This window comes from Pseudorasbora parva, chromosome 13, assembly GCF_024679245.1.
Source record: "Pseudorasbora parva isolate DD20220531a chromosome 13, ASM2467924v1, whole genome shotgun sequence".
Lineage (NCBI taxonomy): Eukaryota > Metazoa > Chordata > Actinopteri > Cypriniformes > Gobionidae > Pseudorasbora > Pseudorasbora parva.
Genome location: NC_090184.1, coordinates 2,531,890 through 2,544,585, shown reverse-complemented (window position 1 = coordinate 2,544,585; position 12,696 = coordinate 2,531,890). Strand labels below are relative to the sequence as shown.

At 39.2% G+C, this 12,696-nt stretch overlaps 1 protein-coding gene across 1 annotated transcript in view; it reads left to right on the top strand.

The window, feature by feature from the left end:
- The window catches only part of gnb1a (guanine nucleotide binding protein (G protein), beta polypeptide 1a), a 68,614-nt gene that overhangs the window by 34,866 nt on the left and 21,052 nt on the right, over window positions 1-12,696 (top strand). The window contains exon 2 of the mRNA XM_067412960.1: window positions 12,553-12,665. Within this exon, the coding sequence (XP_067269061.1) occupies window positions 12,609-12,665 (57 nt within the window). The 5' untranslated portion in view covers window positions 12,553-12,608. The remainder of the gene's footprint in view (window positions 1-12,552; window positions 12,666-12,696) is intronic.

Here is a 12,696-nt window from a genome sequence, read left to right as displayed (position 1 = left end):
GATCATTTTTTATTTTACCTTAATTACATTGACTTAATTTGGTTTAAAAAGCACCTGATGTAGCATCTTTTTCTTTGTTTTTTCGTTGCACTAAACATTATTTGATTTAACATTTTGGAACAATGTATTTATATCATTTTTTAAGTTATTTAATTTAATTATTTATTTTAATTTAACTGGTAAAGACTTTTTTTTTCTTTAGACTGAATTTAAAAACAAATGCTGATTTAAGTAAATTCTTTGTTTGTATTGTTGAATGCGTGTTTATTGTGTTGTTTGGATTGCAGAATATGCATATGTTAAAGTTAATAGGTAATGTTCATTTTTACATAGGTTCAACCTGATTTAATTTCCCATTAATTTCAGATTGCAAACTTGTTTTCATTGGTCAAAAGCCAATTTGGCCTATTAAATACCAAATAAACATCTTGTTCTTTCTTTATTGTTCGTTGCTTAAAATAAAATCGGAAATCGGTATCGGCCAGTTTGCTTGGGGAAAAAAAACGGTATCTGAGTCGGCTATGTAAAATCATAATCGGTGCATCCCTATTTTTATGGTGGATTAACCCTTTAATATTAACTTGTATATAATCTATATCACATTTGCAATTGTGCTGATATTTGGCACGGCAGTCTTGCCTGTGTGAAATTGATTAGCTATGTTATAAATGTTAAAAAAACAAGAATGCATTCAGTGGTATTTTTACCTCGAATTTCACCTGCAATTTTATTACATTTTGGCCCCAGTCCCGTTAAAATCCGCCCCAGCTTCTGATAATTGAGATATTGACAGGCTCATGTGAACCAGTTTCACCTCATAAACATAAATAAACACAGAGACATGTTCAGAACAAAATGAAACACAGATGGAGAGACAAAATGAAACCTCTATTTCCCAGGAAAACGGATCAAAACAGAGCAAATACATTTAAATACAGTCATGTAAGACTAAAAACTGGAGCTGTGGAAACTGTCAAAATCATGAAATTAACTGATGACTTAAATTAACCCATGGAAAAACACATGTATCATTTTCAAATGTCAACAGTCAACTATTTAAGTGCCAAAAGTGCCCAATATAATTGATTGGAATAAACAACGTAATTAGCAGGCATTACACACACATTAATGCACACACACCACAGCCAAAATGTGTCATTCACTGATATACTTTATGATAATCCTACAACCAAATATGAGAATATGTTTATCTTTGTGTTGTGCTTCTTTAGACAGAACTGCAGTAACGTTATGTCTTTCGTGAAGTAGCCTAGATATTTACAGAACATAACGCAGAACTTAACACAGTCCAAATTGATGATTCGTTGGTTCAAACCTCTTTCAGCAGCTGTGGAGCGCAGTGTAGACGGTTTAAAAGGTGCATGTCCTGATCAGGCCAGTGTGCTCATGATGATGGACAGGTCATATATTTGAGTCATTCGACTGTGCTCCTAGATTTGGTTAAAGAAACTTTGAGTCACTGGTGTAATCCACGTTTTGAGAGTTGGTTCACTCTCCTGCTCATTACTGTATATTTATGTTACTTTGGCATCGTGATCACTTGAATATCCAGCTACAATTTTGTGCTAAACCTGCCTTGAATGAGCGCGTCTCCCTGCTGATCGGCTAAAAGTACGTGCTCGTTGGCGACGTCAACACCTATGCCAGCTGACTCTACGCTGTGTCATGATGAATGATTTTATGGAGTACATGCACATTTGAGTTTGTTGTTAACCTATTAGACTATGAAATTTAGATGTTTGAAAACCCCCAAACCAGCCCAAATTTTGTCTACCCATGTCTGAATTTTGTCTAAATTTAGTTTGATGCCTCTGGGGCGGCATTAAGGACAATTACATTTTTGACAAATCGTTATAAATTAACTTTTGTGCCTGAGGCACTTAACCACACCACACTTACATAGTAGGAAAAAAATACTGGAAATCAATGGCTCCAGTTAACTGTTTGGTTACTCACATTCTTCAAAATAACTTATCTTGTGTTCAGCTGAAGAAAGAAATTCATACAGGTTTGAAACAACTTGAGGGTGAGTAAAGGATGACAATTTTAATTTTAAAGTGAACTGTGTCTTGCAAACAAGTGTTACATGTAAAGCACCATGAGAGCCTAAACTAATTGCCCCAAGGGGATAAATAAAGCTCTAAACTAAAGTACCCGCCCAAACCCATTTTACCCGCGCAATCAAATTCAAAACTGCCCAATCTGGCAACACTGGTCGTCTTCCTTCCCTAGATCATTCACATCACAAACGTGAACGCACCCAGGTGCAGATGTGCCGAGATGTGTGTGAAGCTGCTGGGTTTGCTTCTGCAGGAACGGTGTCAGAGATCACGGCACACTGATTGCACTGCTGCGGCGAGGCGTTGTGTTCAGACAGGAAGGAGTTAAGGGCCTGCAGCTCGTGCTGGAGTCGTAAATTATTAACCCCCAGCAGAAACAGAGCAGTGCCCTGCTCTGCTCACCTCCTGTACCGCACCGATTTAGCTGCTCATCTTTGTGGACACTGTAACATCATTTCCAGGATGACTCTGCTTTGTCACGTTTAAAGGAGACATTCTTTCTTTGCCTGAACTGGTGTGTGTGTGTGATATATGTTTTAGAGACTATACGGAATAAGGCAATACCGTGTATATCGATATTCAGCAGATTGATACGAACGCATCTGATAAATAGCGGAGTACGCAGAGTGAGCTGATGCAGGGAAAGTGCATGATATAATCTGTCCTCAACATGACGCATGCTTTATATTAAGGGCTTCAAAATATCTGGATATAGTTAACCCGTATAGTTTAAACTTAAAGCATCCTACCCTGTTAGATGCTCTGAGAGATCGGCAGGGCCACACGGAATCGGTGTAATTTTATGTGATTTCTACACAGATTTTTTTTGAAAATGTGGGATGGTTTTAAATGTGTTAAGATCTAAAAATGTTGGAACTGAAAGCATTATAAATAAAATATAAAATATTCACTTAACTTTTATTTAAGGTTTACAATACAAATCAAATACAATTTCATATCATTCAACAATAGACAGTCCAGGATTTCGCCGTGATTTTTTTGTGATTTTTGCGATCAATATGACTGATTTTGTGGTGGTAATTTCAAGAAATTTGCGAAATATTTTGCAATGTTTTTTTAAAATAATTAAGATACCACATTATGTAGGCTATTATGTTAGATGCACAATAGTCATACACAACAATAGAACAAACAAAATGCACAATTATTCTTTATTTTGGTATCTTAGAAAAAAGGCTAGCCCAGTGGTATAGCTTTAATAACATGATCGCTTAGGGTGGGAAATATCTGGGAAAAGTGAATACAGCAATAAGAAATTGCCTAATATAAAAGGTTCTCAAATAATTAATTAATCAAGTAAATAGTCAGTAATAAAATATGAACTAATAAACAAATGATACGAGGACAAATATATCCAACATAAAGATACAGATAAAAACAGTGTTTTATTAGTCGTTTAAAAAAATAAAATAATAGGCTGCTATGTATAACCTAAAGATTGCTTTCACTACTGCCTACAGGAGCCTAATTCACAGACCCAATAGCCTACTGTCACACGTCCCAAACCTATTCACTCAAGACACGTCCAAGACGGACATTCAGGCATAATCATGGGTGTATTTGATTATGATTGTTCAAGGACACAAGCCTTTATAGAATAGATCTGTACACTCGCGAGCGCTGACAGCCGGCAAACGCACAGAATCCTCCGCCAGTCTGACATCAATCCAGGAGCGAATTGAGTTTGTGGTATACAGCGCTTTTATTAACTCTTTTTTTTAAATTGTGATCTCGCATATAATACTTTTATTTGGTCATTCATCCATCTAGAGTAGGCTAATAAATTCGCCTGGTCCTTGGCACTTAGGCCTATGCGAGACGGCAGGCGAGAAAGAATCACTTTCGCTTTTACAAAGACCATGCAAGCACCACAACGTCTGTAATCCTCATTAAAACAATGTATTAAAGCATTAAATAAATTAAACATGGTTCAGTTCGATATAAATTTTTTTGTTATTAAAAATATTTTTTTTGTGATTATTTTGCGGTGAAATGGCAAATTATGCTAGCCTGACAAGCCAGACCCACATCAAGATGTTTGGTCTGGAAACTCTCCATTGACGGCTCAATCCGAGGGGCGGATAAACGGTTGTCTGTCAAACTCCCTCTGGACGCGATAGGATAGCGCTACACCAATCAGAGCAACGAAGGTGAAACAGAGCTCGCTGACAGATTAAACATTCGCCGTATCCGGTCGGCTAAACTCTGAACACATCTTCCCTTTTTAAGAATGACTTCAGTGCCGTTCTTTGTTCTTTACTCAGAGAAAAGCTTAACTCAAGTCTTCCAGAGTCGCGGTCAAAGCTGATGCGAAAGACCGCCGCCGTTCGCCAGTTTCTGTGTTTACTAGAAGCACGCAAACGCAACTCGGCCGTCGTCATTATGGCCCCGCCCGCCGACTCTATACACGATGTGATTGGCCCGTCCAGATTGTGATGAATACAGCTCAGAAGGGTATTGAGAGACGACACTTGCGGGCAGATTAAATTTGCTGCCTCTAGGGTGCGTCTAGATTTCTAGGCTAAAATTATGGACTGCATTTATATTTATATAGCGCTTTTATCCAAAGCGCTTTACATTTTTGCCTCACATTCACCCATTCATACACCGACGGCGATGTCAACCATGTAAGGCGCCATCCAGCTCGTCGGGAGCAGCTGGGGTTAGGTGTCTTGCTCATGGACACTTCGACACTTGGTCAGGTGGAACCGGGGATTGAACCACCAACCTTCTGGTTTGTAGACAATCTACATGAACCACTGAGCCACTGCCGCCCCTCCAAATTATGCAGGATCGCAAAAAGAAACAAATTAGACACTGCTGATTTTGCATTGTATTCTGCGATCGCGGAATCGCGAAAAACTGGAGGGACTGAATAGAGCAAAATAAATAAATACCTACTGAAGTAAATAAATTAACTTATTAAAAAATATTTTAATAGCTATAAATAACTACTTTTTGTAGACAAGTGACATTTCCTTAATTTTATTTTAGACATTTTAAAATTTCTCACAAATTTTTTTCCACATCAATAAGCGCAGCCTACAACCCTCACAACCACACAGGCAATTGTGTATTCTTCTTAAATGACGGACACCACAATCTGTGGTATTCTGCGCGCGCAGATTGCGTGTGGGCCTGGAGATGGGCTGCTTGTGCTGACTGACAGATAAACACTTGCGCTGTGTAATGCGTTTGAGATGTGGAGCTTTCCTTAGTGCACAACTTACATTTCTCAGGGATATTCTCCATCTGAAAAGGTTAGAAAGTCCTGCAAAAATGTCCGGAGAGGACGAGCCTTCTAAAAGTGGAGCTCCGTTAAACTTCGGGCTTCTGTGAGCAAGCGCCGCCGCGTGCAATAACAGACGGAGAGCAATGGAAGAAGAACGCAATAATCTGACTAAAATATACATGTTTCTGAAATACTTGTTGGACAATAAATGTGCCATATGGGGAGTTTTAGACCTACAAGTAAGTATATTTTTATTAGAGTGACCATTATAATGGGGTAATATAAGTAAGGGATCATGTACACCCAGCCGGTTATCGCAGAATAAACCCCGACAGAGTGATCAGGACCCCGACGTGAAGCGGAGACTAGTTTACTAGTTTAAAAAAAATTAGACACGCAATATTGTCTTGAGATTAAATATTTTATTAGCTCTTACGCAAAGCTTCCGTGAAGAAAAACAGTTCCAAACTGCTTTAAGCCTTTATCTATTGCTGCTAAATGTTGAAAATGAATGCTGAAAGGGTTAGTTCACCCAAAAATGAAACCAAGCCTATGATTTACTCACCCCCAAGTCATTATAGGTGTTGTAAGACAATCAGAGTTATATTTAAAAAGTCCAGGCTAACGTTAATCCCAGTAGTAGCTGGAGCTGTTTTTGAAGTCCATAAAAAATGCAGCTGTCCGTCAAATAACGTGCTCCACACGACTGCGATGGGTTAATAGAGCCCTCTGATTCCAATCGATGCGTTAGTGTCAGAAAAATATCCATATTTAAAACTTTATAAAGGAAACCTGCCTTGAAGTCTTCCATTGTAGCCCACGGCTGTTTAAGCCACAAGATGGCGTCAGCGTTAAGCACAGAAGTAGAACCGGTCAAGATAACTCGCAGTACCCGGATGAGCGGGTGTTATCTGGAAATAACGTACCGCTGGAATGCGTGATTGACCAATCAGAATCAAGTATTTCACAGAGCCGTGTAATAAATATAGGCTAATATGCTTTTGTTTTTATTTTCATTTTTAGTTTAGTGAATTTAAAAACTAAATTATTCTTTTTGTTTTTAGATTGTAAACCCCCAATTTGCGCACACTATATTGCACAGCTTACGTTTCATTCACTGTATTTGTTTAAATTCTTCAATATCAACATTGTTTTTAGGACATCACTTGGCAGGATGTGAAATAAAATTATTATTATAGATTATTTTTTTAAATCCAAATAGAAAAACGTAGAAAATACCGGGATATATACCGTGCATCGCCATTCAACCAAAAAATACCATGATTTTATTGGCCATATCGCCCAGCCCGTGTGTGTGTGTGTGTGTGTGTGATGAACATTTGAATTTCTTTGAAGCTGCTTTGAAACTATGCGTGTTGTGAAAAATGCATGTGACTCAACTTTTGAAGTATGTTCGCAGTTGCACATGTAAATAAAGTCTGGCTGAGCAAATATTTGCTTTTCTTTTCTCTTGTGCTTTGAGTCGCAGTTACATCCCTGATATTCACGTAGTTCATATGTTTGTGCATGTGTGGGACACGGCTAAAACTGGCCAAATAAAAATGGCCAGTGTGGTGCTGTTCAAATGAGTAGCGCCAAGTTTCTTTGCTTTTGTTCCTGCTTTTGGAGTGTTTTCCAGAGGATGTTTCTCATGGGGGTGAATTCAAGTTAATCAGGACACTCTTTGCCATTCAGATCGATTGGGGGAAAAGTGTCCCAATAAACCTGAATCCACCCTACGTAACAGAAATGGCAGCACATAATCGAAGAGAGTTTGTTGGAGAGAAGAGTAAGAATTTAAAGAAATGTATATTTTTATTCAGCAAGGATGCATTTATTTTAAATTGATCAAAAGTGACAGTAAAGACATCTATAATGTTACAAAAGCTTTCTATTTCAGATAAATGCTGTTCTTTTGAACTTTTTCATCAAAGACTCCCGAGTTTTCAACTGATAATCATAAATGTATGAGTGATTAGTGAAGGATCATGTGACAGTGAAGACTGAGATAAATTATTTTTTATATTGATTATAAAAAGATTTGATCAACAGGAATAAATTACACTTTACTATATATTCACACAGAGAACAGATGATTTACATTAGAATAATATTTCACATTGTTTTCTTAATTTTTGATCAAATGAATGTAGCCTTGTTGAGCTGAAGAAACTTTGTTCAAAAACATTAAATCTTACTGGTCTAAAACTTAAACAGTAATGTACATTATTATTATTATTATTATTAATGTTTCATCTTTAGTGCTCCATACATAAACCAGCACCCAAATAAAATATACTTACACAATCGATACAGGCATTGATGGATTATTGAAATAAACAGAACTGACCAGTAATGTTGAAATTCATTATTTGTACGTACAGTTTATAACCATTGTTGGTATTGTGTGTGTGTGTGTGTGTGTGTGTGTGATGGGAAAGACGCTCGGGAGTCTGTTGTCATACAGAAGCTCATAAATACACTATGAATAAATCTCTGATATGATGTACATGTAAAATGCTAGCCTGGTTTTGCTGTTCTAACTTCATTAACTGTCCACTGGTTATGCCATATATTCGTTGTGTATGTGGGCTGTTTTTGTGACTTACACCGCACACAGACTGGTCTTATTGGAAAGGTGTTGTTGAGGTGAAGCTAAAGCTGTAGCCAGGTTGATGCGGCCGCTGACCCTGTATTAGCAATATTAACGTGACACTTTATCAGCGGGATTATGCGAGGATTAAACGCAGAGCCGGCCAATCAGCCGCCAGCGCTCAGGTGAGGTGTTCATCCAGTGTAGATCCATTCAGAAGGTCTTTGGTCGTTTGAGACACTGGAGCTGTGTCTGGGAATACAGAATCCAGGTAAGGCGTTACTTTCCTCTAGAAATAAGACGGCACACCTGAGGGAATGGCCGTCTGAGGGCCGGATGGGAAGCGTGAGCTGGATCATGTGCTGCTTTTGTGGCAACGTGAGACCTCTGATGGGTTTGTGCTCGGGTGGACGTTGTGCAGTGGCTAATTGTGCTGAATAAGGCAGAAGTTGTCTTTCTGTAGGATCGTGTGCTCAAAAGACTAGTTACGAATGTTGCTCAGAGGTGTGTGTTCTTGTTCATCTTGATGTGAGTGAAAGTGTCTGCGGTGGATTTGGGTCAGCAGGAGAGTTCATCAGCAGATTTGGTGTTAACCGGATTTGTGCGGACGCGCTGAATCAACTGTGTCCCTGGATTACAGGAGTGACATTGAGAACGGGTCTCTGTCCACTCGCACTTTCCTCTGCTCTCTCTGACCACAGAACCAACTCTTGACCCACATAATTCAACAAGCTTTTACCGTTGGATTGATTTCTTTCGCTGAAGTAAAGAAGTTACAGAACTTCCAGGTACGAGTGTATATTTTTCGGGTGCTGTATATTTTAGTTATGACTTATAGTAGTTTGAACGGTGTAGGGTTGGGCGTTATATCTGTGTCTTGCAAATTAGGTTCAATATGTTTAATGTGAGAACTAAAGCTCTAATCACAGTTTTTCAAGCTGCAATATTAGGGATGTGTACTGAAACCTGACAGAAAGACAGCAGTATCGATAAACTAGAGAAATTAAGAAAATACACGTACTGTTTATTATTGATATATAGATGTTATCTTGCAAATCTACAGTGCGGACAAAACTAAAGCCCTGCTTAACGAGTGACCGAGAGAACTAAGCATTCAAGAGCACACTTCAGGCCTACTGTGATGATAATGGCATTTTATTTTTGATTTTGACTTCCAAGAATTTTAAAAAGAAGATATTCGAAGTAAAACTATAATAAACTAGCCGCGTTCCTCTAGCACAACTTCCTTCCCTTGTATCATTTCTCTCTGAAGCCCAAACTGAACGTCATAATCAGCACAATCAACGATATCTCTACTGTTGCTGAATTGCAGGACGTGTTTGATGATGATAAAGCTATTAAAAGCGCAATAATCCACACAAGAGATGATGTTTCCAACTTTAAAGCAGCTTTCTGTGTGTGCGTTCCGACACAGACCCGTCTTCAGGCTTCATGTGAGCGTCTAAACCAGAAAATACACAAAATCTGTCAAAATGACCGGCTTGGAGAGTATTCACATACATAGTTTGTCTACAAAAACATTCGGATCTTAAAGTGCCAGCAGTTTAATAAACCTGACAATTGTGCCAATAAACGTGATGCAAACAACAAACGGCGAAGAGAAAATACTCACAGCTCTTGAAAGAATAACTTTGGCTTTAATAAGCATTAATCTATCAATTAAATTTGATTACTTTTAGATTTATTTGGATAGAAATTAAAGCACTGTTTATATCATTTGTCTCTTTTATTGTATATATTTGACCATTTGTTTCTTAGTTCTTGTTGTTGTATCTTATGTATATAAAACACAACGATGCGAGCACACTGGTGCATTTATAAATAGATGTGATATATTTGGTTTTGTTCAAACATTGCAGTTTTGCTATAGATATTTATTTTACATTTCAGGATATAAAGCATTTTATAAACCCATATATATAAATAAACAGCAATATTTACCTACATGTTTTGGTGTACCAATGCTAATGGTCTAATCTGATTCAGTGATGTATCCTATCCTATGCTAAAAGTGCTACCGCCAGATACAGAGATCGGCTGAATGGATTCAAAAACAGTAACTCAACTGTTTAACTCTAAGGGACTTGGAAAATCAGCCTATTTTCCCAAAAAAGTGGAGTGTTCCTTTAACCCTTTAGGCGCCAGAGGTGTTTTCCTAAAACGTTCGATTTTGACATTTTAATTTCAAAAGGCTATATCTTAAAAGTGATAAAAGATATAAACTTTCTGTGAATAAGAGAAATATTAAGGATGACCCAAAAATCTATGTAGGGATTACATTTTCCCATCTAATTTGCATATTATGACATTTTTCAGTAGAGATTTTCCATTTACTACATACAGTAGGCACTCCTATTCCATTTATTCCGTGTCACACCACGTCTGCTCCAGCACTGCGTCCAGATCTGCTTCGCGCGTGCCGAGTTCACACAGCCACGACCAGTTATTGTCCTTTTGACTCCTCACCCTGCCTACACGTTGCCCCAGAACTATCCTATGAATACTTTGGCCTTGTCTAACATACCCAGTGGCATTAGATAAAGTCTCCACCACAATATGCCGCGATTGTGGTAAAAATGGCTCCCGCGGCCACCTCTTTCCCAGCACTAACACACCGGCTAACTTCACGATGAACACTCCGACCCCGGGAAACATTGATCCCACCACTGACATTGGGCAAAGAACCATCTACATTGGGCAAATGACCATCTACATTGGGCAAAGGACCATCTACATTGGGCAAATGACCATCTACATTGGGCAAAGGACCATCTACATTGGGCAAATGACCATCTACATTGGGCAAAGGACCATCTACATTGGGCAAAGGACCATCTACATTGGGCAAAGGACCATCTACATTGGGCAAATGACCATCTACATTGGGCAAATTACCATCTACATTGGGCAAAGGACCATCTACATTGGGCAAATGACCATCTACATTGGGCAAATGACCATCTACATTGGGCAAAGGACCATCTACATTGGGCAAATGACCATCTACATTGGGCAAATGACCATCTACATTGGGCAAATGACCATCTACATTGGGCAAATGACCATCTACATTGGGCAAAGGACCATCTACATTGGGCAAATGACCATCTACATTGGGCAAAGGACCATCTACATTGGGCAAATGACCATCTACATTGGGCAAAGGACCATCTACATTGGGCAAAGGACCATCTACATTGGGCAAATGACCATCTACATTGGGCAAAGGACCATCTACATTGGGCAAATGACCATCTACATTGGGCAAAGGACCATCTACATTGGGCAAAGGACCATCTACATTGGGCAAATGACCATCTACATTGGGCAAATGATCCACCGTTTGTGCTTAGTGTAACATTAGGTTTAGTTTCATTTTCAGAATCACCGTCATCTCATATTCCCCTTCAGAATCAGGTCCCGCGAATAGAAGACCCAACACTTCATTGCGGGAAAGCTTTATTGATGCCATTAGAAAATAATAATAGTAATAATAATCTAATGCAAATACTCGCTGAAGTTGACAGTGCTCTGATAAAACGGCTCACTCGCAACACTCGCTCAGCTTTTGACTCAATGCGCTCTTGCTCGTAGATTTTGTGTAGAATCATGATGTTTTTATGAGTCAGGGATGAAGTACGACATGTCTACCATCTAGTGGAGGGGAGAAATTTGACACCCTATTTGACGAAATCGGCCGTTATATTCAGTCCCGCATCTTGCCGAGTAAACTCGACCATGGCGAGAGGGTTAACATTGACCCTGTTAACATGACTTCAAGACGACAGCTTATTCCAGGGGTTTATGGAAATCAGAAGAATGTTGACATGAACGCCATGAAGAGAAAGCGGTTTAACACTGCTGGGTTTCACACAGACACCAACGTTCAGTCTGATTTTTCAGTGCAATTTGTATGTTTGGGCTGAAAAGCAGAAATACAGGAGTGCAAAACTTTCTGACAGCCGCAAGGTTAGATCACCTCTCCGTAAATTAAAGTGCATCGCGTTGATCAAACTAGGCTCTAATTAAACACCAGCGCTGTATAGTAATGCGATTGGCTGTGTTGGAGACGTGCAGTAATGGTGATCTTTAGCACAGGCTCGCTGCACAACACTGTTGCTAAGCGACGGCTTCACGGGTTGGCAAGGACACAGGCGGAGAAAGAGACGTGCTCGCATCCCTTCATTAGTGTTGGAAATGTCTTTTCTCGCCGTGTCCAGTGGTAATGGGGCTCTAACTATAGCGCTGATGTCAGCTGTGTGTGTGTGTGTTTGTGCATGTTCTGGGTTGAACGACTAGTCAGAAGCACTGTATAATGAGGCTCAGTTATAAATGAGACTTGGTCAGATGGGTTTGATGTGGGCCGTTCACATCGGGTGTGTTGTGTTCCCAAACAGCTGGACCAACAGCAGCAGAACACATTTAGATCATGCAAAACTGTTCCCTAAAATACAGACCTTTCATATTGAGAGTTAAGATCAATGACGGCAGTTCATCAACATGATCGTCTTTAAATAAATGTCTTGTTTAAACACTGTCACATTATGCACATGCTTGTAAATCAGTTGTGTAGTAATATGCATTGGTGTTTGTGTGTTTTTCAGATCAGTGCGAGCGGCAGTAAGTGGACGGAGTGAAGCCCATCGTCTAGCAGAAGAAAATGAGCGAACTCGACCAGTTGCGTCAGGAGGCTGAACAGCTGAAAAACCAGATCAGAGTCAGTCGCTACACACACACACATGCTCGAC